This window comes from Cavia porcellus, unplaced genomic scaffold, assembly GCF_034190915.1.
Source record: "Cavia porcellus strain 051 isolate PalLab524CR breed Dunkin Hartley unplaced genomic scaffold, mCavPor4.1 scaffold_29, whole genome shotgun sequence".
Taxonomy (NCBI): Eukaryota; Metazoa; Chordata; class Mammalia; order Rodentia; family Caviidae; genus Cavia; species Cavia porcellus.
This window is the reverse complement of record NW_026947512.1, coordinates 43,771,474-43,798,443: the sequence shown is the minus strand read 5'-3', so window position 1 is coordinate 43,798,443 and position 26,970 is coordinate 43,771,474. Positions and strand designations below refer to the sequence as shown.

The 26,970-nt window shown below is 42.4% G+C and overlaps 1 protein-coding gene across 1 annotated transcript in view; it reads right to left on the bottom strand.

Moving 5' to 3' along the window:
- Positions 1 to 764: 764 nt before the first annotated feature.
- Kcnu1 (potassium calcium-activated channel subfamily U member 1) overlaps positions 765 to 26,970 on the bottom strand; it is a 135,672-nt gene continuing 109,466 nt past the window's right edge. Inside the window, 7 exon segments of the mRNA XM_013144677.2 lie at positions 765 to 1,255; positions 2,450 to 2,574; positions 4,654 to 4,848; positions 14,429 to 14,568; positions 16,955 to 17,026; positions 23,038 to 23,224; positions 24,465 to 24,689. Of these exon segments, the coding sequence (XP_013000131.2) occupies positions 1,012 to 1,255; positions 2,450 to 2,574; positions 4,654 to 4,848; positions 14,429 to 14,568; positions 16,955 to 17,026; positions 23,038 to 23,224; positions 24,465 to 24,689 (1,188 nt within the window). The 3' untranslated portion in view covers positions 765 to 1,011.

Below are 26,970 nucleotides of genomic sequence, written 5' to 3'. Positions count from 1 at the left end.
TAAAAATATTTTTGTTTATTAGTGACATATATGTGATATTGTTTCTTCTTTTGTGAAACAGGGATAATAGTATCAAATAATTAAAGATAATAACATAAGGTATATCTTAAATGTTATATAAAACAATTTATGAGAAATGTAGTATATAATTTTCTTTCTCCTTTTTCCCTACCTATGTTGAAGGGTAAGAAGGATTTGCTTACCAGTCTCATCATTAAAGAGTCACACCAACTTGAAGTGAGTATGTATTTCCTGGATGTGCTGAACTTCTGCTTATTATGCTAACAGTAATATCTAAGGAAGATTATTTAACTGACGAAATGTATGGAGCAGTAGATTGGAACATGGAATATGGGGGAGTGTTGTGAACCTTTCATGCAATGATGTTGCTATTCCTGAGTTAGGGGATTTAAAAGGTTACCTATTTCAATCTACATGTGTTCATCCAGGTATCCTGTCCCAAGCTACTTGAATGTTTCTTCACATTAAACATGTACTATGGGCCAGACGTATACCTGGGCCTTAGTTATAAATGAATTGGTTTCCTATTCCAACAGTATATCTCCATCTAGAGGACTTCTTTAATACCACTCATATGATACACTTTTTGCTCAAGGGAAACAGAGTAATGAACTTTAATGACATTTATTATATATCTATCATATCAGATCCAGTGGGATAAGATTAGAGTTATGTCTCTTTCAAAACAAAGTGAGCTTGCTGGTCAACCACTGAGCAGTGGGCACAGAGATGGCATGCTTGCATTTTATTTTCCTGCTTCTAAGTCTTTATCACTAGAGATGCCTTGTAAGGAGCAGCTCGATACCCTGTGAAAAATGTTAATAGGTCTAGTTTAGTGTAGAATATGAAGAGTATCCTCACTTAGAAGTTCCTTCATGTTTTCCTTTCCTTTTTCTTTTTCTTTTTCATCTAGAAATTTCTGGAGTGGCAACTTGCAACTCTGATTCTGCATTGCTTCCTGAAATTTAGAAACTCAGAATGTTCTTGACTTCAGAGCTGTGCTGAGGAAATCCATGACTGTGATGAGTCCTCTTCCACAGGGTTGCTTGTAGGAGGATGGTTTATACCTGGTTGCATGTTTGGTGTCAGTGGTACTACATTAATAATTTCATACTGAGTTTGAGATGCAGAAACATCACGCTTTTTGTCACAGGTAGTGTTGTAAGGGATAGCACAAAATACAAGATCTGAGGACAGCAGCTTAAACTCATTGGTTGGCCGAGTAATCACAAACCTGTAAGAAAATCCAAAGATGCAGATGGGACACTATGTCACCAGACAGTGGCCAAAACACAGACATCATTTTGATGGGCTGAAAAGGAAAGGCTTCTATTTTGATTTGCCTCATTGGATTATGATTAATAGTAACTATCTCTGGAGCTCTACAATTGGAGGTCTCTTGGAGTAGGAATTAGGGGGTTGGCTTTGATTCCTGCCTCTGATACTGTACCTTTAGCACAGCCTCTCACTTCTGTGGGCCTTGCTATTCTCAAGGCTTTGATGAGAGTAGGATAAGACTGGCTTGGATGGGTTACCTTTTATGGCTTTTTTGACTCCTGCTTTATCTGTTTTTAATATGCATTTCACTAATGACTGCAACTGGCACAATACTGACCACTTACCCAAGCATTATCACACCAGAAAATGACATGCATTCCAGACATTTGCAGCTTGGCTTAGGCCTAACCTAACCTAACGTTTCCCAGCAAAGGCTGTGCCCTGAGGAATCTTAGTGCCAAATAAAAACTCTCAGAATGGCACCTCTCATCTAGAGCTCTATCTGCCTTAGCATCTGGCTCTCTCTTCCTTTTCTATTATGAGTAGGGAGATTTTTTAACTCTCCCCCCCCGCTTCTATTCAAGACCACTCCACATTAAGTAATTTGACTTCTCTCTCCTGAAACAGATTTCAGGAATCTATTTTCATTATTTAAAATTTCTCCATCTGCATTGATTGCTGCCCAGCCCCACCATAAGGACCTTGGCTTGGACCCACACAACTGTGTGGATGTAACACATATTTCCTCTATCTTCCACACTGCTGGGAAAAAGGTCTTCCTTTAATAAAACAGAAATCTATATGATGCTACCTGATTTATGAGTAAAGAAGAACAGCAGCTAGAATGAAGCACTCAGGAAATATCTTCCCAACAACAATGCTTGTAAAACTTTCCAATGTGAGCAGTGACCATTACTCTTACTTAAACCTGGTTCAGTTTTCACTGTGAGCAAAAACTTCATTCTTCTTACAAGATCAATATTAACTGTATCCTAGACGATCAGGTCCCTGTTGTTTGTAAACATTCTTCCTTACTATTACACATCATTAACTATTTCCCTTGTATCCTTCGGGGTCACTTGAGACCTTTCACACTGAATAAAATACCTCTGTCTCATATTCTTGGATGAGTTGCTAACACTTTGCAGACTAAAATACTCCCCTTTTGTGTTCTGGGTTGTTCTCCTCATCATCTATCATGCGGTAGAGGCCAACACATAGGATTCCAAAATTATCTAATGAGCCACAGAACAGTTGTCCAAAGGTTTTTCTTGGCTGGGGAGAGAAAAGAAAATGTGTGTCTGTGGGGCATTTTAATTATGCAATAATTAGCATTTACTTGAGTGGAAGACCTGAAAGCCATTTCCTAGTATACATATACTGGTAAGCTCAAGTGGCTAGGTAATGACTGTGGCTATGTTTGACCTGGAAACTCTATTCTCAGTGAATGGTTTCATCATTTTGGTTCTTTCAAAAGCTCTTGTAGGTGTGGTGTGGCATATGCTTTTGGTTATGACTATTGCTGTTGTGACCATGAAGAGGGAACAACAGCAGCTAGTTGGCAAATTCAGTTTTTGAAGTACATAATCAGTTAGGGTCTCAATGACCTCTTCTTTCTGATCATCTTCTTCCACTTTAATGCACATCACAATCAAAAGCAATCTCTTTGACCTTGTTCTTACACTATGGCCAACACGGTCACAGTGGGTGGAAAGAGAGTACCAGATAGGTCATGTAGATTAAGAAAGGTCAAACGTGGACACTCTTTACAGTTCTATGATTCCTCAGGGAAAGAGAAAAGTGAGGACAAGACACCCACGTAGGGAGGAAAGAGAGGGTAGAGCCTCATCTGCAGTTGCCTCTGACACCAACAAGGTGCCCTCAGCAACAGGTTACTAGGCTTAAAATCTCTCATATAGCAACTGTGGGTGAGGAGCCAAAAACTAAAGGACCAGACCCCACTGCAAAAATTTTACCATGCTGTTTGCACTTGGAATCAAATGCCCAGAACCCAGGACATGTCTTCTTTGGTAGCAAATGTCAAGACTCACCTGGCACAGAACCTAGAAGAGCGTGCTCCTTGTGAAAGGGGTTTTTCTGATGTGTTCTGAACCAACAAATACATTTCCTCGTCAATTCTAACCCTAGCGGTGACACTTGACAGATGGATGCAGTCTTGATCCAAGCTAACCTAAAAGGAGCCTCGCTAACAGATTACTTGTGTCCTAGCTAAACTGTACTCTGGTTCCCAAATGCCAGGTGCCCCACTAGGACTTGCCAGAGTTCTTATCTTTCCTTTCTGTTTAGCAGCTGTCTGGGCTAAGAAAACTCAAAAACACTCCACTGCTTAGCTCAATGAGATTCTTACATCAAATCACAGAGAAGTTCTGCCTGACACCCTCTGACCTGATTGGATTTCTTCAGCATTTGGGGTACAGTGAGAGCAGGCCAGCCCCTGAGTCAGGCTGCCTCTAACAGATGCTCACTATGACACCGGTGGCCAGTGTGGTGACCTAAGCTCAGCTCTGGCTTCTATGGGCCTCAGCTTCTTGATTTGTTAAATGGGGTAAATAATAATGACTACTAGAAAAAAATTAAAGAAATTAAGTGAAAACTAAAGTAGACAGGCACAGAGGAAATATTCAGTAAGCATTAGCTATCAGAATTATTACCAGCACCCTTGTCAAAATACAAAGTTATCAGGTGACTTGGTTCATTTTATGCCGCTATAGCAGGATACCTGAGAACGTGTAATACATATAAGATGTACTTGTTACAATCTGAGAGAATGGGAAGCTCCAGTTCAAGCGACCTGATATCTAGCAGCTGCTTTCTTGTTGTGTCATTTTATGGCATAAGGTGGGAAGACAAAACAGTCCACTTTTGAAATAAAGGGAAGGAGGATGGATTCATTCTTTTATCGGAAACCCATTCTCATCGTAACCAATGCATTCCTTTAATAATGCCTTTAATTCATTCATGGCCTTATAAGATCATCACTTCCTAAAGGCCTTGCCCTTAACACTCTTGGATTAGAGATTAAAAATTTTAAAACGTGAACTTTGGGAAGAAACAACCAAAACAAAACATCAGGCCACTCATCTTACAGATTTGAGTTATTCAGATGAAAGGTAGATATAAGAAAAAAATGTTTTGTCTCCTGGGAGTATTGCCAAAAAACCCCCCATAAACTGTGAAAATATACTATAAATTGTAAAATGATATATGAATACAAGGTCACATTAATTTTTTCATCATTGTCATTGCTATTATTTTTGTACAGTAGATCATCTATGAACCTAGTTTAGTCTTCTTTCAGAAAAAAAAAATCTATTATGATAAGAATGCACTCACTTTAATGTCTGATAAAATAGTTCGGTTTAAGGACAACAACCCTAGCTTACACCGCATTCTTCCAGACACAAATGTGGTGCAAGTGTTTGACATCTTGCCAAACTTCTCTTTATCCAGATGCTGTTCCAACTGAGAGCTGATCCCTCCTGTCACCAGCATTTGCAGGAATTCCAGGACCCGGTAATTGTAGAAAGCCTGGAAAGCAAAGACAAACTGGGTACAAGGTCAGAAGAACCAATGTGTGCTTGGTGAAAGGGTTCAGACCTAGAGCCTTGGTAGGGACCACTGTTTGAGATGGTCCCCTGTGATGCCCCATACTGGTTCTCATTATCGTTATGAAGATTAACTGCAAGTGGGCAGTCTGAGTGGGGGGCTGGGCTAGGTGGAGCAAGGAGAAAACAGGTAGATTTAGTTCCTGTTTCCTTGGAACAAACATCATGAAAGGAGAAGAAAGTTGGTAATGGTGCTACATCAATAATTCTTCTCTTCCACAAGTGACCAGAGGAATATGGGAGGCTGTGGTATCCCTATGGGTTTGTCCTGGGGGACTGCTGATTGCCTACACTTGAGGTTTTGGGATGTGAATTTTCTCATACCCTTTTGATTGTGACCTACTTGAGGACAGATATTGGCTTAGGTCTTGAACTGAAATTAAACTAGATGTTGACATGTGGGCAAACTTATTCTGAAACAAGATTGAGTGTGAATAATGCTAAATTTTCATGTATTCTCTTTCTACAGAATTCCTACCACAATTAGTGTAAACTAAGTGTCTTAGTTACTTTTCTCTTATAGTCAGGAAAAATACTCAACGCTCAAAATTAAGGAAGCACAGGTTTATTTAGCTCACAGGTTTTGAAGGTTTTAGTCCATAATCAGTTGGCTCCAAAGCAAGGTGGCATGGCCCAGGGGCAACAGTTCAATGTGGCAGGATACAGCAAAATTAGCAAGAGCAAAACGGGGAATGGGAAGCTAGACTCTTTTCATCCCTTATATTATGAGGAGGCTGCTACTCTCTAGCTTGGGCATAGCACTCACACCATTTCCATGCTCTCCTCTTGCATAGGATGAAGATGTTTACAAAGTGAGGACCCTGGTTCCATGCTGAGTCACTCAGTTGAACTTAGTTCCAAACTTCTCAAATTGACACAGTGTGTCAATCATTGCACTAAGCACTTATATGTAAATGTCATTGCAATGCATTACCTGGTGGTTTTCTCCAAATCTGTTGTATATATAATTTAAAAATTTCCATCCTTTTCAAGTTTGTATTGGACTTTAACTCCAATAGAAAAGAAGAAATAGATGTTTATATATTATTTATCAGGAAATCAATAGTTTTGCTTTTATAATTAATAATGCTAGTTTTCTGGAATTATCCCATTCATATAGTCTACTTGCAAATTTAGAGAAATGTCTTCTGAAGATTGCTGCTATTGTCATTCTTATTACTTGAGACAGCATCTTGCTATGTTGCTCAGGTTGGCCTTGTACTGCTGGGCTAATGAGATCTCCCATCTTGGTCTCCTGAATGCTGGAGCTACAGACATGTGCCCTATCCCCTGGCTGAAGCTTGCATGTTAGAGGAACCTTTTACACTTTTTCTGAATTAGTTTTCTTCTCACTTGCAATTCATTGTTCATGGTACTTCCAGAGTGATTGTCCAGAATAACAAGTCAGATCATCCTACTCACTTCCTCAAACCTTAGTGTATAACTCCAGCTGTAAAACTTAGTCCACAGCACTTCATTAAGCTCTTCAAAGCCACTGTGATCGAGCACAACCTCCATGTCCAGGGCCACCTATGTAAGTCGCTGTCCACACCATGTACTGGTCAGTCCCCAGCTACCTGAGCTTTGCTTACATTCCTGCATGTGTTCGCCCTGGAACATTTGGCTCCTATCTCACCAGCCAGAAGCTCTCAGCAGAATGAGTCCTCCTACTTGTGATCCAGTGACCACTGGCTTTTATTCTAGTTCTTTCCTCTGTATTTTATAGTCAGGGGTTTGGATAAAATGTGCCTGTGTTTGAATCTTGGATTATTACATTCCAGCTAAATGGCTTTGGGGGAGTACACGGTGCTTTTGTTTTTCTCAGAAATAGTTTTATAACCTTTGAAGTTGATGTGGAATAGCCATGATTTTCAAGATTTAATGAGGTTCACTGCACCTATAATAATTCTGACTTCCTCTGTCAACGGTTTTCATGCAGTGGGTCATCTGAAGGAGCACAGAGTTCCAGGATGGCAGCTCTTCTGGATCAGAACTTGTAAATGAGAGTGAAATCCAGAATTTAAAGAGCACTCCTGGTGGGTCTGACATGGGTGGACCTCAAACAAGAAGCACAACGGGACTTTAAAATTCTGTGTTCTCTCCAGGATGGACTTTGTCTGCTTAACACTTATGTCCTCTGTGGTGCTTTGCACAAGGCAGGTGTTTGCCAGCTGTGAGAATATTGACTGCAGTGGGCAAGTGATTTTTAACAAATAAAACTTACTTGTAAAATGTGGAGGCAACTGGAATAAACTGATTTATGAAATAATATAATTTATATGGCTTACGAATAAATTAATATCACTCTTACAATATTTTTCAGATTAAAAGATGACTTCTCCCCCATGTTCAGACTGGAGGAGGCTCCTGCTTACATTTCTGCTTTGTTTTAATCCTGCTGCCACCTGGAAGGGTATTTATGGAATCAGACCCCTGCCACAGGCAGGGAGTGGAGAACATAAATCCAGGTTAAGCCACAATCCGTTTAAGAACATGTGGCCAAAATGAAGAGTGATCAAACATAATACTGTTAGGATAATTCTCCACTGATTAAAGAAAAGGTGTAAATTCTAGGGTTATCCTGGTGTTGATGGCTCAAGGGAAAGATATGCTTTACATATTTAATGGAGAAACTTAGCTTTTGAACATATCATTTCTTCAGTTTTGACATCAAAAGAACTGTGATTCTGTTTTGAGGGAAATAATGAGATTTGCACATCACCCTTATTCTGTGAGCTCATCTCCTTAGTCTTATTTGGAGTTTTTTTGATATTGACCTTTCTCAACCTCTATTTTGTTCTTTCCTTTTACTTTGATTTTCTTTTCTTTCCTCTCTTCAGTTCCCTTTCTCCTTCTCTCATTTGCTTTCTCCTTTGCTTTTTTTCCTACTTAAGAAAATCTGCATGTTGAAATGTGCTTGAAGCATCTTTGGGCTTCTAAACTTGGACAGTGTTTCTAATATAAAAATATTTACTAGAATTTGGACTTCCAAATTAGAAAATTTTGCACCCAGATGTTTTGACACTTAGCTGTGATGAAGCATAGCGTATGTCTTGTAATCTATAATACTGGCTAATCATATATAGTCACTAACATCTTTACCACTTGCTGCTTTTTATTCGAGAACCTCAAAGGCTAGAAGATCAAACATAGTATGAGAGACACCTCCAGTTTAGAGTGAGACTATAAAGTAAGAAAACTGTTACTCAAGCAGTGAAGAGACTGTGAAAATATCATGTAATTTTTGTGGGTCTCAGTTTCCTTGCAAGTACAAGAAATGCTTCTTAAATCCATGCGTATTTCTGATACTCGTGTATTGTAAAGCCACACAAAAGTTTTGCATATGGATCTGACTCTCTTGCCATATTTTGATTTTTCAAGCATGAAACTGATGGAGGATTAAAAGTGAATCTGCATTATATTTTATAGGCATATTTCTCCAGCTGGGGCAGGAGATTAGCTATTATCCTGGGGGCTATTTGAAGCTATTCTAATTTCAAATGAAATCAGTTGGAGATTTAGAAGGAAAAGCCCATTAGATTATTTTGGAAAAATACATCTATCAGAGGATAAATTTTTTTTAAAGTGGTTGAACATATAGAACAAGAACTCAGTATTTCTCAACAGTGATGAGTCTGCAGCATGCTATTATAGGCTTTCCTTTCTCCTCAGAATTTGTAGATTTTTCCTGGGAGTTTATCAGGGAGAACTAGGAGGGAAACAATGGAAAAGTACTGTGAGGTTTTCTGAGTACAGAGGAGAAGGAAGAGGGCCCTTGAATGCTATGTGGGAAATAAGATTTCACCATGATCGAAGTCAAGATTAGTGTTCACATCTTTGCAGAAACTAGTTATGTGAGTCTTTTGCCTTGAGAGAGTCTGTTCAAAACCACCTGCTCTTGCCTTTTCAATGTGCAGGCATCAGGGGAAACAAACATTTTGTGCCTAATTCTAACCACTGATGGACAACAGCGGGAACAGATCTCTGTTGCTGTGAGTCAGCAACAGGCTGGAGGAGTCAAATCTAGAAGATCTTCTCTGGGGACGGAAGTAGTAGGATGAAAGAGCCACACAAAATGGGTGGAATGCTGATTCCTACCTCCTTCACAGGACTTGTGACAAGAATTTGGAAACCCATGGAGGAACTGAGGAGAACTTTTTACAAATCTCTCGTGGGAGTATGTTCCAGCTTCTAAGGAGGAATTTCCAGAATTGTAACAGGAATCTTTCTTCCAATGAAATCTTATGCAGGTGCCTCAGCTATGACATAGAGAAAAGTGATGTTGCTCTAATGGAGAAGCAGAGATGGGGTATTTTCTTGTCTCCTTTATATCTCCTCAGCAATGCCTGAGCACTTGGAGAGATGAATCCCTAGCAAAACCTGCAAGTCACCATATTGGAAAGATTCTAACAGGCCCAGAACTCAACTTCTGGAGTGGCAGTGAATAATAGTAGTGAGATCTGTCTCTAGATTCACACAAATTGAGGCCTGAGAAATAACTTGTTATTGGTCAGTGGTGTGGCCTGTGGCAGATTATTTACCCCTGTAAGCATCAAGGTCAGCTACACTGAAAGGAGAATTATGAAGGGAATGTAGGCAAAGTGCCAGGTAAAATCTTTGGCATAAGGTAAGTGTTTGATAGATGGTCTTACGCTTCCTAGAACAGGTCCTGTTACTGTCCTTGATATCATCTTGGCCACAGAATTTAAAGGTCCATTTAGGGAAGACTCACAGGTATGATCTGGTAGAAAACTGCAGGCATCAGTGATGTTTGTTATGGCAAAAGATTGGTAGGGGACCCACAGTTGCCACTGTAACTGAAGAAGAGGACGGCGTTTATTTCCTCATCACTGGGACAGGATCCCTGACACCCACGATTTACTTTGGCTTATGCTTACAGCCCACATTCAGCTGGCTCCAAAACAAGACAACATGGCAGAGGGGAAGCTGCACAGGGCATGATGGCAAGGAAGCAGAGGTGAAGGGAGAAGCTGGGGAGGGAGAGAAGCCCTTTGAGGTCACCCCCAGCAATCTCCCCCCTCATCTGACCCCCGTCTTAACAGTAAATCAACCCCAGACCCCTAATCCAATCACCTTTCAGTATCCCCACCCATGATCACATGAATCTTTTAGGGGACATAAAGGAAGAATGAAGTCTTTGCTATTAGGTTTTGTGGTACAGTTAGAGAGAGAGAGAGAGAGAGAGAGAGAGAGAGAGAGAGAGAGAGACAGAGAGAGAGACAGAGAGAGACAGAGAGAGAGACAGAGAGAGAGACAGAGAGAGAGAGAGAGAAGAGGCCTTTGTTGCAGGAATGGGAGGGCCGCAGAACAGTGCCAAGATGCAAAAATGGAGTTGGGGGATCAGTTTTTATGGAGTTAGGCTGGGGGTGAGGCACTTGGGTGATTGTGGAGTCTTGGGATGAGAGAGGACTCAGTGCACACACAAAAAGGGGGTAGGAAGCTGTTTCTAGAATTAGAACAACACTGAAGTTACTTTTTTTTTTTTTTTATCGGTACCAGGGATCGAACTCACGACTGCCTGCTTGCAAGGCAGGCGCTTATGCCGCTGAGCTAAATCTTCAGCCCCTGAAGTTACTTTTGGAGAGATAAGTTGTTTCTCAGGGTTGGTGCCAAGTTGGGTAGATGTCATGTTAGAGACAGCTAAGCCCCAAGTTGGCAGCATCTATCATTTGCCTTCCTCCCAATCTCAGTAAGGAGATGGTTAAGAAAAAGGGGTGTTTGAGGACACATTCTAGAGCCACCTCTGTGACTCCAAATGTCTCAATAGAAGACGGTTGAATGTTGTCTTCTTCTCTGTGGCTATTTCTGTGAGACAAGACAGCACAATCAGAAAAGCAGTCAGAATCAAATGGTCCCCAAAGGAGAGGAAACAGTAGAAACAGAAGCCAGAGATCAACTTTCATTTGATGCTTAAATGCTTTCTTTCTGTGTGTATGCCAGGACCCCCACCCTGGAAGTCACGTCATGCCCTGGGAAAGGAAAGCAAGAATGGGCAGCACTCGTGCTGACTGTCAATGGCCTCGTCAGCTCACCCTTTTAGCATTATTATAGCGTGTTCATTGTACCGTGCCATGTGTTATGGGTTAAGAACTGGTCATCAGCTTAACGCCAGCTGGATTACATCAGCATGGCATTGAGTGAAGATGCTCCACCTGAGGAAAGTTGCCAGGATAAATAGGTGGAAAAGGAGGGATGTGTTGAAGGGTTGAGGCATTAAGGAGGAATTGTGGGTTCTCCTATGAGTTGCTGTCTGGGCTGTTGGTTCTCCTGGAGAAGCTTTGGTCTTCACATCGAGCATTGCTTTCTGGCTCCGGAGGGGAAAACATGTGCTGCTTGGTCTCCAGGACGAACTCATCACACTGCTTCCTGGCACATACCCAACTGTGCTTGTCATTGGAGGAGCTTGGGGCCTCCATGTTGCTGAGGACAGCTGTGGTGCCTTTCAGGACAGCCCTGGTCTTTGTAAGTATGACTTCTCGGCTCCAGCGTAGAACCCTCATCCCACTAGCACAGCTCCTTCATTCTGCTGGCATAGACTTTCTGGCTTCCACTGCTGAACCTTGGGTCTTCCCGGCACGGATCCGTAAAGGAGACTGGTTTGAGTCCTTCCTGTGGGCTCTGGGCCTCCAGTTGGACTTGTGGGAGGCATTGTCCTGAGCTCTGGATTTTTATCTGGACTCATGTGGGACATTGCCATGGGGTTTAGGCTCTTGACTAAATAAATCTATGTCTTTGGTGTTGCGGGTAGATTTCCTGCATTTTCCTGGGTTAACTCCCGGTGACCATTATAAAAGTATTATAAACTCCATGTCCTAATCCTAGTTGTTCTCTGTGTACAACCCCTGACTACAACACCCTGACTGCATCACTAAAGACTCAATACCCAGTGCAGAAGGCTGGGACGTAGCTACGTAGAAGCCCAAGATCCAGTCCAGCCTCTCTAACTTAAGGGATGCTTTTCAACTTGAGACCTCATTGCCCTTCCATATCTGGGTGAACAAGCCCAATCCTAATGTAAACATTTTCGAAGAGTTTTGAAAGGCCAGCTGATGACCCAGTGTGGCTTGTGCCACCCATGCGACAACCCCCTATACAGAACATACTTACTTGATGTTGTCTCTCCTCCACTGATTTTACCATGGGACCTTGGGAATAAACTTCTTGAGATGTTCTATTACTTGTTTTGTTTCCCAGGAAACATCACCCTCTTGTACTGGGTAAAACCCAGCCACACAATATGAGAAGGTGTCTTTGAAGGAAGGGGCACTCTCATGTGATGAATGACGGGCAGCATCCCTGGGCCCAGATGCCAACACTTGGTCGAAGACTCCTGAGTACCAAGTTTTTCTTTCCAATACTGTCTTCTATGGTATGTTCATTTTTCTTCCTCTCTACCTTTTCAAGTCTTCTCCATCTATCCTGCCTGCTATAGCTTCAGTGTGTCATACAAACAGCTTGTCTGGAGACTGAATCCCTACTGCAACAGTGTCAGGATGTGAAGAGATGAGCACTGTGACCTTGGGCCCAGGTTAGTGATTACAACAGTAAGTGCTGGATAAAAAGGATGAGTTTGGTCTCCTGCCCTCTGTGTTTCATTCATGCTCTGGGATGACACAGAAAGGCACTCACCAGACGCCAGGCAGTTATTGGCTTTGTTCTTAGGCTTGCAGCCTCCAAAACTATAAGCCCAATTAACTGTTATGCTCTTTAAGTGATCTAGTCTTGGGTATTTTGGGATAGCCATACAAAATAGACTATGATACAGCCTCTCCGACAGACTAAATAGAATCTGTGCTTTATTCTTGTCTATGTGGACCTGTGGAGCAGTGGAATTTAATTAAGTCTCAAGTCTAATTTAAAGCATGGAGCTGCCTGCCACCACAGAGTCTCTTAAGAGAACTGGGAGCTTAAACCTATCTGAAATGTCTCCTGCAGACAAGTTAAGTTCATCAGAAGTCACCTTTTGCCTGGCATTCCAGTCGTTAATTCCAGCCAAGCTAATTGATGTGTCGGTGACAGACAGCAATAGGATACTTTGACAGAGCTACCTTCCTAGGAAAAGTAACCTGACATGACTCCCTTCCTCCACTGCACCCCCCTCTGGCTCTGGCAAGGTTGACTGTTGCTTAACTTTTTAGGAATTTTTAGCCTCCCAACTTGTTCAGGATGTGCTCTGTCACTAGGGTAGTGCCACTTGTCCCAGACCTCAGTGGGATGTATGAGCTCCACCTCCACTGTGACTCAGAGAGGCAATGGGTACATAATGTCCTCCATATAAATGGCATCACTACCATGAGAAGGGTGCATAGACCCCAACCACACTCCCCTAAGCATGCAAACTGTGCCTTCAAGGCCTCTGTATGATTCAGGAATGATGCTTCTACTCTATGGAATTCCATGACTTTGCATGTTTATCAAACCATGCCCTGAGCATGCCAGCATCTGTGTGTCGTTGTTCAGTCTTTTTGTAACCCTTTCCTTACAAAATCCTGGTAGGAGAGCTCTGTGGAGTGGTGGACTTCATAGATTCCCTTTTTTGCTCCCCTTGTATTCATCCACAAGTGTCTGTATATAGAATCTCTGGGTTCAAGTTCGAATTCCTCCAAGGCCTGTGGTGTGCTTCCACTTCACAGATTTGCCTGGAATATTTCTTCCCCAATGACCTGAAAGGCTGTACCTCCACCTCTCCAGAGAATGGAAAAGGTGCTGCCTTTCCAAAGTGCTACCTTCCCTGGCTGCATGCTGGCACCTGCCATGCCTTCCCCAAACCCTACATTTTCTGGTACCCCTTGCCTCTCCTTGGCCCTTGCATCCAACATCCTTTCTACATTACTGATGGATTGGTTTATGTCAGCCTCCTCCCAGAGTGCAAAGCTATGTAGAGATGGAGGCTTCTGTTGGTCTTATCACAGCTACAGCTCTCACAGTGCTCTGTGACTGTGTAGGTGTCCCCTGGGCAATGAGTGTACAGTGGATACCACTTAGGGGAATCCTGTAATGGACAGGAGGGATCTATTTGGCAGCTAAAGAAATGCTGAGGTCTGAACAATCACCATGTACTTAAAACAGATCCCAAAAGGAGGGCAATGTGTGAGGCCTTGACTTAGCCCTGGGCGAAGCCAAAACCAAAAGCCTCTTTTCGTGAATCCCTGAGTCCCTGTATGCCTGTTGTGTGCATGAGCTGCTGAGAGATTCCAGAGAGAAGGGAAAGCAGCATCTGAAGCTGCAAGGCCATCACGTGTCTGTTTCTCCTGCCCTCTGGGGTTCTGGCACCGAGAGATGCGTGTTTTCAGTCTCGATCATGTGGATGTTTTGCTTCCTTCTCAAGTGAGTGTAAAAAAAAGAAATCACGTATGCCAACAAGGTTTTCTTGAAAATGAAGGAAGTTGGAATTGTGAGCTTTTATCTGTGTGGCCTAACCTTCCCACTCACCTCTCCACGGGATGTTGGTTTGGGGGACTTGTTGACTCAAATGCACTTACTGTGGCCAGAAGGGAGTCCAGGAAGTTGCCAGAAAAGACAGCGCCTGTGGAAAAGGAAGTGCTGAGATGCAGGTTCAACCCTGTCAGGCTCCTTTCTAGTCCACCGAGCTGCTCGATAAAGTGGATGTTGGAAGGGTTCCCTGCAAGACACAAGAGGCAAAAAGGGAAAGGCAGGCAGACAAAGGGACAGGAGTTGCCACGCGACGCAGGACCATAGTGACCACTGGTTGAAGGACTGGGGGCTACTCTGGGGACTTTGTGGGATGTGCCCTTACTTTGGTGCATTCTTTTTCTTTTTTCTCCCTTCCCTAGTACCTTGCTCCCCTGAAAATGACATGTTCCTCTTGCACACATTTGTCATCAAGTGGATATTTTTTTTAGCACACCTCAGTTTCTCCACCCTTATAGAGTTCTAACTTTTAAATTAGGACATTTTGGGAAGTAATAGGGGATTAGGGTGATTCTTAAGAACTGCATTGACACAGTGAGCCTAAGTAAAGGATGTATGGTCACTTTGGTTAGAGCCCTTTCTTACAATCCTGTGCCACAATGACTGTTCATTTACTTATGTTTCCAGAGTCTGTTGGGCCCAGAGTGAGGTAGAGTAGTCTCTCTCCACATTTACTGTGCACATTAATTCTGACTCATTAGGTACAAGGTGGGGCCTGAGAGTTTACAGCCAGCAGACACTAGTGAGGTGGGATGGTGCAGAAGTCCCTGATTCAGGGACCATGCTTTAGGTAAGTAAGGGATTAGAGATTCATTCTAATTGGGGCCTGTACCGTAGAAGCCAAAGAAACCATTAGCACATCTACACAGGTCCCAGGCTTCACTTCAGAGCCTCGCAGGCACACTCTGCAGTGAACACAACTGGTTGTTATTGAGAAGGAGATCAGAGGCACTGATTGCCTTCCCACCTGGACTACTGCTTGAAAAAATGTCTGTATAGAAAGTGACACTGGAAGACAGAGACACTGTCTGTCTCTGGGCAAAGGGAGGGCATGCTTACTATGCTTACTGCCTGGTATGAAAGGTTCTGGTTCCCTAAACTCAGGTTCCTCTTCCATTCAGCACCTCACTGAGGCTGTGGTATGACTTGAACCTTTTCATGTCACTCCATGGGCAGCAGATATTGGCTCATCTGCACCACAATGATGACACCCTGTCTGCTATTACTGCTGTCATAAACTTTCATGGTTCATGCTTTTCTATCTCTGACTCAAGGGGTCTTGTGTTTTTTGCCAATACCCATGACCAGTTAACTTGTTGGTTTGCAGGTTGAATGGATTTAGATCCTTCATGGTTCTTAATATTGTAGCTCTTGATATTACAGATCCAATCAAATCCATAGGTCATACAACTCAGGATACCATCATGGATAAGATTGGATTATACCTTAATGCCTTAAATTATTTCTCAGCAAATTAGGGGAAGTGATGCACTGGGGGTATTAGTGAATCATTTTCTTCTGAGAACAGTAATATTTGTATAAAAGATGAGCAGGGTCTGACTAATACCAAATCCCATCTCATATGCACTCTTCCTTTGCTCTCCTGGCACGGGCAGTGCTAAACACACACACACACACACACACACACACACACACATGTCTCTTGAGCCTTTGTTCAGATCTTGCTGTGTCATCCTACACCAGCAGCCTCTTAGCTGGCTTCCGGCAGGCCCTGTACATTGTGTCCCAAAGTGCAGGCAGTCAAGTCTGCAGCTCCATGTCAGTGCGACCGTTCGCAGCCAGAAAGAGAGGAGTTGTAGGTGACTTGTTAGGCTAATTGGACAAAGGCTGTCTAGTGCCAGAAGCCCTTTAGCTGAACAAAGCCTGTGAGTCCCTGGAGGTTGACCAAATGCTCGTCTACACCAGGGGAAAGCTGGACCATCTTCTCCTAGCTACTCTAATTTGCAGTCTTTCTCTAATTCATGAACTTAATGTATTACTGCCTTGGGAGTTAGAGATGGTCCAGACAGGATGGGGGTGGGGGAAGTAAAATATAAATAATATCTGCTGTTGATAGCTTCAGAAAGACTGGCAGGTACCACTCATGATGCAAGGGAAACCCCTTGAACATGAGATGTATGCACCCCAAGAGTGGGTCTCCCCTCAAAATCTGCACGCTTCCTCCATCTCCCCTAGTCCTTCCCTGGTGTGGCTGATGGAAAGGAAAACGCATGGCCCAAGTCCCATGATGGTAGGTCAGTGCAGGGACAGCCTTACTAGCGGACTTCCAACCCACAGCCCTCCTGGGAGTCAGCACAAGCAGGCTACCCATCCCCGCCCTCTCCTGGTACTCGGAGAATGGGGAAGCAGATATTATTCCTGTACGTCGACGCCAGCTAGGGCGACTCCACTGGATGATGTCACCAGTTGAGTAAAAGCCCAGGGTGACATCCAGCCAAGCACTTAAAGCTCTCTGGGCCCCACTCTGGTTCCTTAATCCTTGACTCTGGTTTCTAAAAAGAATCTAGGGACATCAATTATGCATCATAAAGATTCTCCCTTGAAACATAACTTACTCAGTTCAGTGAGCATGGGGACGCGACGGTAGTTTGATTTCCCATTATATTCATTAGAGTCAGGTAGGGTTCCTGCAGCAGACATAGACGACAACAAAGAAGAAAAGAGATAATAACTGCAATCGAATTGACTTGCAAAACCTGACCACAGTACCCAAGTGCACCATGCAACTTGGTGTTCTATCTTAGGGAACTTACTCGCAGGTTCAAATCCCAAATATTTTTCTATAATTAGAAAAACGTATTAGAGTTGACCATTGGTAACTGCAGAGAATTGGCTCCAGGAACCGTGTGTACACCAAAATCCTTGGGTCCCCAAATCCTTTCCTTTCTTTTTCTTTTCTTTCTTGTTTGGTTTTTTGACAGGGTCTCGCTGTGTAGTTCAGGCTGGTCTTGAACTCATTTTTTAGCTCAGACCAGCCTCAAACTGTCAATGACCCTCCTGCTTCTGCCTCCTGAGGGCTAAGATTACAGATGTGTGCCACCATGTATACATCTGGCTCAAATTCTTCCTTATAAAATAGTATAGTATTTGTGTATAACCCATGAATATTTTGCCATATACTTTGTCTTGTCTTTGGATAACTTGTAACACCTAATGTGCTATAAATGCTATTATACCATATTGTCATATCATGTTGTTCAGAGGATAATGACAAAATCGATCTTACATGTTCAGTGCAGATATGATTTCGTTTTGAAAATCTTCCATCTTCAGTTGGATCCCCAGGTACAGAACTCAGAAATGGAAGGCCGACTGTATTCAGGTTTCCCTCCTTAGCATCGCCTTGTGAAAGGATGTATGTGTGTGCATGTGTGTATGTGCACATATGTATGCATTGTGTGTATGTGTATGTGTGTGCATATTATATACGTCTGTACATATATATGTATGTATGCATACGTGTGTATGTTTGGCACTGAATTGTATGTATGTGTTTGTGCACTGTGTGGTATGCGTGTGTGTCTACATGTGTCTCTGGGTGAGTTTTCAAAACTGCCCTTTGGGCGAAATACACAAAGGCCCAGATCTCTCCAGCAGGTGCTTCTGGCATCATTTTGCCCTCCATGGAGTGCGGTGTGATGGCTCGGGCAATGGCCTGGCCAGGCAGCGTCTCCCACCAGTTTTCAGGAAGTGGTCAGAACCTTGGTGGCTTTGTGCTAGGAATGCCCCTAAAGAGCACCACGGGCTCCTGGTACTGCCCTCCCTTTCCAGATCCCCCATTCCAGAAGACCCTGCAGTGTCCCCCTCCTCCCACCAACCTGGGGCCCTCTCCCCCTCCAGCTAGCCTGGCTCTGTGCAGAGCCCTGGGCCTCTGCACACAGAGAGGAGAGCCATGTAGGGCTGACCTCTGGGCTTTGTGCTGAGAGCGCTACCCTCCTGCCTCAGGAGACAGGTCTTGGGTCATTCCTGTGGGCAGAGCCTGCAGGAAGAACCAGCTGTGAGGCCCTACCCTCAAACACCATGTCCTCAGGAGGGTTTTAAAATAAAAAAACAAATGACACAGAGGTTGAATCACCAAAACTAAAAATGTGAAGAAAGAGAAAGAAAGGAGTAGGAAACTAGGGTGCTTTAAAAGCACACACACTGTTATCACTGCAGCGGTGCCTTGAGGCTCTAAGTCGCCTTTCTTAAACTTTTCTGATGATGCTGCACAACAGAAAAAATACTGTGAAAGTTCCAAGTCTACTTTGATTGGGGTTCGTGGCACTTGGAAAGGGTGAAAACTGAAAATGTCCTTTGTGCCCTCTGTAGAGGAGAGGAGGGCTGGTTGGAAAGGAATGGATGGAGATGAGCAGTGTCCTGAGGCCACCAGGGGACAGACCAAGTGGTGCAGGTGCGGTACTGACGGGGGAGCTGGAAATCCAAAGGGACACTGTTTTCCATATGCAATGCTACTATAGCAGGTACTATGCTGTTTAAAAGTCCCTCCACTCCCCCAAGAAGTGTGCAGAGGAAGAGCCTTTTCTTATTAATTTAGCAGAGCTGAATGCATTCCTGACTTTGACTAAAATTCAGGGCTATGGCTTGAAGATTAAAAACAGAAGCTCCACATGAAGAGCCTAGCACATGTGGCTATAGCTAGAACCAGTGGTGACCTCAGCAATCTCCCCCAAATCACTTAGCTTTAGGTATTTCAGAGAAAGAAAAGTTTGTGTATCAATGGCCAGAGGCAAAGCTTACTCTTACTTGGATCTGAATTCTTTATATAAATATATACTTATATGGAGATTGTACTTCATTCCTAGAATGTGTAACACCTTTCTCTGCCCTTTCGTTCTTTCTCTCTTCCCTTTTTTCTTTCTTGCTTCCCTCTCTTCCTTCCTCCCAGAAACATTTAAGAAATCTACTCCACTCTAGGACTGTGACAGTCACTACCCAAGTTACATATCACAAATGTAACACAGAGCTCAAAGGGAGACATCTTGGATAGAGACCTTGAGTCCTGGGGCATGAGAGACTTCCTCAGGCCGAGAGAACAAGCGAGGGACTTAAGGTAGAAAAGAAGCAACAGGAACAGGATAAATTAGGAGACAATTCAAACCTTCTGCCAGCTTGCAGGATCCTCTGTGAGCTTCCTGTAATTGGCATGGGTCAACATTACAGAGTTCCCAGTAGGGAATGGAGATTATGTGATAAATATTAGTAAACGAGCCCTCTGAGGGCTGTAAGCCATAGACACTGTTAGGATATAAGAATTCCAGGACTGCCACATCAGCTCGGAATTGAGTATTGTCAGATCACCCTGGAAGATGGGGGGACAGGGTCACATGCTTGTCAGTGATGGGTGGGATTTGCTTCAAAGCCTGTGCCCTTTTCCGGGTATGCATCTTGCCTGTGTGTTAGAAGCATGCCAAATGAGGCTGATATTTTCCATAAAATATTGAGATCAGTTTCCCTCAAAGGAGAAATACTCTGTGGGGAAATCTCTGAATCCTGCATTCTGATTCCAGTTCCCAGCTGAGAAAGAACTTGAAATACCCTCCACGTTCACAGCCAGGGTTCTCATTTCCCTTACGAGCACCTGGGCTGAGTGGCTGTCTTAGCATCTGTCCCCTGGGTGAACTCAGAGGACAGTGACGGAGTCTCTGCCTCAGTGCCACTTTTTTCCTTGCAGAACAGTGGTTAATTTGAATAAGTGTCAGATCATAGCCTGCGTATATTTTACTCGTCAATATTTTTGCTACCTAATAGTACACAGTATTACACCTGAAATCTTCCAGGCTGGCAGGGTGCTATTACAAAAGATTGCTTAATTGTAGATTACTACTGTACATTTAAATTTCAGTAGCATATTAAGTTGTCAGACTTAATTACTGTTATATGTTGAGATTATGCCACAGATTATTTAGTTCAGTACCTACGTTTGCCAACCTGCTCTCCTTGTGATGTGGCAGGGCAGTAATTAAAACATTACTGAGAAACCTTTGCATTTCCACAGAGATGTCCAGCAGAGGCTTGGTGTCCTTAGGGATCCCTGGAGTGTCCTCGCTCTGCTGCCCCCGCCCTAACTTTCCTTGGTGACATTCTATGTGAACAGTTCGTTGTCCTGATTTGGCTTCAGTATGTGATGTCGTGGTTCAGCATGATGTGAAGTTGTAGAAAAGCCCAATGATGCCACAAAAGGTTCGCCATCTATGTAGGTACCAGGTGTCTCCATCTCGGTTCTACTGGGCTTTCTTTATCTGTAGGGTCGTCTCATGCAGTGGAAAACGTTTAGCAGTGTTTCTGGCCTTGATCAGGTAGAAGCTTGCATTGTTCCCCCAGCTGGAATAGACTGAAGCCATCTCCAGATGCTTTGACCTCAGAGCACAAAACTACCTCGTGCTGAGGACCACTGATCCAGCTCTATCTTGGTGCTCAGTGTAGAAGGTATTTTTTTTCTCCTGAGAGAATCACACTATCCTTTATACTCTCAGTTTTTAGAAGTGAAACTTTCTGCCCCTTAGTAATGGTGCAAGGAGTGTATTAATGTGACATGAGAAAAATGATTGAGAGAGTCAAACAGGCTTCTCCTAGGATTAAGAATTTCTAAAAACAAACTCTAGGTTCATCCCCGTGGTGACAGAATAGTCAATGCAGATTCTGAGTGAATATTCACAAGTCTCTTCAAGCTGTTCTCAAAGTGTGGCTTCAATGGACATTTCCTACTAGATGAACCAGCTTGATGACCTCTGTTGAGTGGGTCCTTTGAGCCTGTGTGGACCAACATTTCTCCAATGTATTGATAACATGACCCATCCCAGGAAAGGAACGATGATATGCTCTTTCCTATGTTTCTCTTTTTATCTTTGGGGAAAGTGTCCACTTACATGTCATGATGATTCAACTAATTTGGCATACCTGTCTTTGGTCTTTCACCTTTCCAATCTTCTCCCCTCTCTCCTCTCTCTCTTTCTACCGAATCAGTCAGCTGTTTCCCTTACAGGTAGCCTTCTAGCCTATCACACAGGGCCTGAAACATCCCATCAAATAAACATAATCTCATTGATAAACAAAGGACAAAAATTCCTATATATAAGGGAACTAGAATTAGAATCTTAAGTTTCTGTGTTTTTAGCCAAATAGAAGGTGAGAGATTAAAAAATATATAAGAAGGCTTTTGGTGTTGTCAGTTCACCCCAGGCCTACATTGTATACACATTTTTCTGTTTCTTCTGTATCTAAGCACAGTGTTGCAAGAATGTGCATACACTCATGTAAACACGCACGCGCATGCACACACACACAATCATGTGACCCTCACTGCTCAGCTAAGAATATAGGTAGCAGAACATAGCAGTACTTCTGCAGGTCTGCTCAGGAGAGAAAGAGCTCCCACCTCTTTAGTTTAGCTTTTCAGGGCACTTTGTCTTTCCTGAGGTGTTCTGTTATTAGTTCTGCTCTTCGAAACATCCTGATGCCCTGAATTCTGGGTTAGGTTTCCTTGTATAGGAAGGGTATGCTGAGAACTTGGAAGAAAAGAGATTAGAGTACTCTTTTCTTCCCAAAACCTTGAATTAATCTAGCAACAGTGCTTAGGAACAGAGAGAGTTTTCTAGGTTTTGCAAATTGACTTGTGGTTATTGCTGTCCACAGCCTAATCCCACAGAATCTTGTAATACATTTGTCTTCTCACCTCTCCAAGTGCTTTGCGAGGTGGACCAGCTTTGGTCACCAGCTCTGTGGCTCGAGGACATCGCCCTTGACCTGTAGATAGTGAGTAAATCATTCCCAGCAGAAAGTCCTAGGCCAGATGGATTCCAAGCATGGCCTACTCTATGTCTTGAATGGAAAATTTGTTTTAGTTACAAAACGTAGGCCTTTTCTATTTAGTTGAGTGGATGTCGCGTTACAAGCCTTTGGTGGGGAGAAGGAAAAACTCTTCCTGGGATTAACCTCATACACTTCGTGGGTGCAAAGAAATAGGCAGTAGCACCTGCAGAGTCCAGCTCATTGGCTCATGTCTTTCAACAGGTGCTTGTTAAGCATTTACTAAGAGACCACAGTTCTACCAGGTTCTGAGCGGAATTCAGAGGCCAAAAAAGACAGGATCTCCATCTGAAGAGATCCCCCCAACTTCTCCCTCCTGTTCCCTTCCCAATTTGAAGCTGAAATAAACTATTTTTAGTCCATGAAGTTTGAAACAATTTTAGAGATAAGCTCCTCAACTTTATATATTAAAAAGACCTTGAAAAATCAACAAATTACAGTTTAACCTCTCAACTATGAAACTAGAACTTGTAGCTTTAACATCTTTAAAAAAACAATGAAAACTGATTAAGGATAACAACTTACTAATTATGGTAAAATACCAATTGCTATGTTCTTTGACATTAGATTAATGACTAAAAATATTAGCTTTTACTGTCTTATGACTTTTTCCCCTTAAAATGGGAAAATAGTATCATATACATTTCATTTAAATAGCAGTTTTCCTTTAGGGTTAGAATTTCAGAGGAAGTAACTGAAAGTCACTCCTATTGTAGCACAGTCAGAGTTGGGAGGCTTTGTAGGGGACATCTGGTCAACCTCTCCTCCTCCTCTGGGAAGAGATTATTCTTGGTCCTCATCCCATCCTGCCCAGCTTCTTTTCTCTGACCTGGCATCCAAGGCCTGGGGTGAGTGGAGCTGATTCTCAGGGACCCGATGTTGAGAGTGGCCATGATGGTCTCTTTGTCAACCAGAGCCTGGTTGTTCACTGCTTTAGGTGACGGGGCGAGGATGACACACATGGAGCAGTCCTCTATGTTGACTGCATGCAGATCTCCAGAATACAGTGCTGAGCCCTAGTGAGACAAAACAGGGTGGAGAATGGACTTTTCAGGTGGTAGAATTTGATGTCATGGCTGAAGCAACGAGGATGAGAGTTAGAGCTTCATGGTGGTTTTTTCAGAAAAGCAAATGCAATTTGCTTCTTGAGAATCATTTTGGAAGTTTAAAAAATATTCCTTCCATATTGTCAGCATTATTTCATAGAAATTCAAATGCCCTGGTGCATTTCACAGTGCACATAATGGGCTTTGCATCCTGGGAAATGGTGGCATAGAGCGAGATAAAAACTATGAGCATTAGATGCAAATACAATTGTAACTGTAATACCTCATATGCATAATGGATCCTGTCTTTGTCCATATTTCTGCAGCCAGAACAGGATACCACAGACTGGTAAATTATAAAGAAAAATTTATTTCTCATAGTTCTGGAGGCCAAGAATGATTGCATCTGACGAGGGCCCTCGGGCTGCCTCACCATACCACAAAGGGAATCGCATGGCAGGAGGGTACACATGGCTGAGAGGAGGGGGCCAGATTTCACCTCTTATCAGGAACCCACCCCTACCACAACCAAACCAAGGTCGTCATGACTACCGCAACCAAACCAAGGTCGTCATGATGGCATTTTCCCCAAAGCAGCAGGACCCTCATGACCAATCACCTTTTCACTGAACATGGTTACTATGGCAGTCAGATTCCAACCCAACTTTCCAAAGACACATTCAAACTACAAAAGATAACATTTCTCAAAAGTGGGAACCTAATTCCCCTATTCATACACTTAAAAGGGACCAGGTGGTACTACACATTCCATATAAGAAGCCTGCAGAAAAGATGATAAAGACCACATAGACTAATTAGTATTAGTTTAAGCTAAATTATAAATCAATCTCAGAAAAAGGGAAACTAAAAAGCAGATTTGCAAAAAGATGATAAAGAGTTTGTGCTCAGGGCAGTTGAGCACAAACTCAGTAGCCACAATATTTGGGCTTAAATCTTATTTTCACCTTACTTGCTGTGCAATCTTTGGCAAGTTACTTATTCTTTCTTGGCTTAAAGTCCTAGATTTTTAATAGTTATCCCCTAGTATCATTCTGAGGAAGAAATGAATTGATATAGGCAAGATATTTAGCACAGTTTCTGACACCTAGTATGCAGTACATGATTGCAGATTATTACCAAAATTATTAATGTTGATTCTACTGATAATACTATCATTACAGATATTCACTATTCTTTATGTGATACTTACAGGCATAATATATATCCTGGGAAAATTCCGGAGAAACCGCCACTCTTTCTGCAGGTAATCCAGGGACCCAATGAACACGATGTCCTTCAGCTCCTTCACAGTGTAGTTGCTGGCTCGCAGGGGCATCACAAAGTTCCGAAGCCCTATCAGGGCCGAGTGGGCATCTCCAAATACGCAAGCTACAACGTGGTTTTGAAACTTGTGCTTCAGCTTGTCGCTTCGTTTCTGAGGATAAGCATGGGGCGGAGTGGGTGACTTACAGTGGCGATGAAAGAGAGCCCCTCAGAGAGGAGTCCTCGCAGTTGGCCTAGTATTTGTGCACAGTTGTTTTTCATGAGGTTAACAGAAGTTTTCACTTTGCTTGTTATTATGAAACTTACACAGAGGTAGTACAATTGTAACGTTTTTCTTTTTTTGTGGAAGGCTTTCTTATTTTACTACTTTGGAAAACTTTCTACTTGCCTGGAGTGAATCAACTGAAACTCAGATCACCATCATGACTCAGGATGTAAAATCATTGCAGCATATGCGGAAATATTTTCTCCTTTTCATTAGATGCTTTCAGCGTTGTGTGTGCTATTGCATGATTAAGTGAAAACCTGAGACATTCCAAATTCCTCTCCTAAGCTATGTCTTTAAGAGAGCTCTGAAAATTATGTTAAGTTCTGCAACATGTTGTTGTATTCACTGTTTTTTTAAATACAGTTGTTTTAAACAGGCAAATTTGTCTTTTTGTGGCTTGAGAATAGTTAAATATTAGTAATTTCACCTGGTTCAACATAACACACTGAAGTGATTCAATAACCTGAGTCAAAGAAATTTGCAATGAAAGTCACAAAAGATATGGAAAGTTTTGAAAATTCCATTTGGTCTCAAGCATTTGAATATGTCTATCAGTAGCAATGCTGATTTTACCATTACTTGGATAATTCAGAGTTGAAAACAAAATAGTACATAAGACATGTACTTAGACTTGAACTCTCCCACATTCATGGAGACTGATACAGGTAATAAATGTAAGTGAAAAGCTGGTATTTCTGGCTTCTTTCAGGGCCTGAGAAGCATCTCCTCCAGGGAGTTTGGTTGTACAGAGCAATCCGCACAGAACCAGAAGATTTGCTTTTGTAGTCTGACTCTGTCCTTAACCACAAGAGCAAACAAATCATTTTAACTTCTCTGATCCTTAATTTCTTTACGTTTAAAATGGTTAACAAGTAAAATGGGTTAATTTTGTTGTGGAAATTAAATAACACATTGAAATCATAGTGCTTGACATTAACAACTATTCAGTCACTGAACAAATTTGCATCTTACCAGGACACTGGAAAGCTGGTAGAGAACAAGCTAACTATATTTAAATTTTGCTATGGCCATCTTGAAGCATTTCAGGCATGTGAGAATCTTTCTAATGGATAGATCATTCTTCTTTATGCCAATTCTTAGCCAAGTTAAATAGCAAACTCTAAAAAGCAGGCATGACCAAATCTAATGGGATAAATGAATAAAATCCCACAGATCAACAATTAGACTTGATCACATTAGAAGATATTGGGAAGTACTATGTTTCTAAGGGGATCTCCTCGAGAGGGGAAATAAAGCTCTCTGCTTGTCTGGAGAGCTTTCCTGGAGAGTGATATGAATCTTAACCAAATCTATTAAATAATTGTCTCTAGTTAACCTGATTAGTTTTAAGTTGAATAATGAAGCCTCTAACGGTATTTAATGTAACGTGCCTGAAGTCCAACAATTTCTCTTCTGAGCAGTACAAAACGATTAGAAGCAAGATACATGGCAGAGCACGTTTATAGGCAAGCTAGAGAGCCAATTTCTTCAACAAATTGTGGCATGGAACTGTCTCCTAATTAAGAAAGACGATGACAGGGGGAGAGGAGGATGCGCTATTTTTCCAAAGGAACTTCAATGGAATACTTCCACTTGTCCCCTCCGCAGACAGAACCAAGGTCAAAGCCTCTTTGAAGTTTGCAGTCTGTATATTTACCTCTTAGAGACCCAAATTTCAAAACCCTTAGCATATTTCTAAAATAGGTCTTGGAAGTGAAATGAAAGATTCAGTTCTGAGCTGTGCTCCACACTGCGCATCTAAGGAAAGTAGCTATTGTGACGACTTGTCCGAGTGCTAAAAAGCAGGCCTGCTTGTTAGAGCTTGTATTTAACTTGGCTACTCAACACAGCCTAATGAAATGCTTGCTACTTGCTTTTCTTTGAGTCTTGGATGCCTCAGTCTGCACCCTACTTCTCAACCTTTCTGAAGATTTCCTTTCCATGGAAAACATGTTTGGCATCCTGTTTAACGGATGTTAATTTTGTGTTGCTTAGAATAAGACGTAATTGCCAAAATGTTAAGTTTCAGGAACCCTAACAGTCTTCCAGTTGCTATGACAGCTCTGACAATTTTATGCTTCTGATCAAATGATTGATAAAGGTCTTACAAAAATTGGAGCATATTCTGTCAGGACACTGGCACTGAGCCACAAGGATTGTGGTC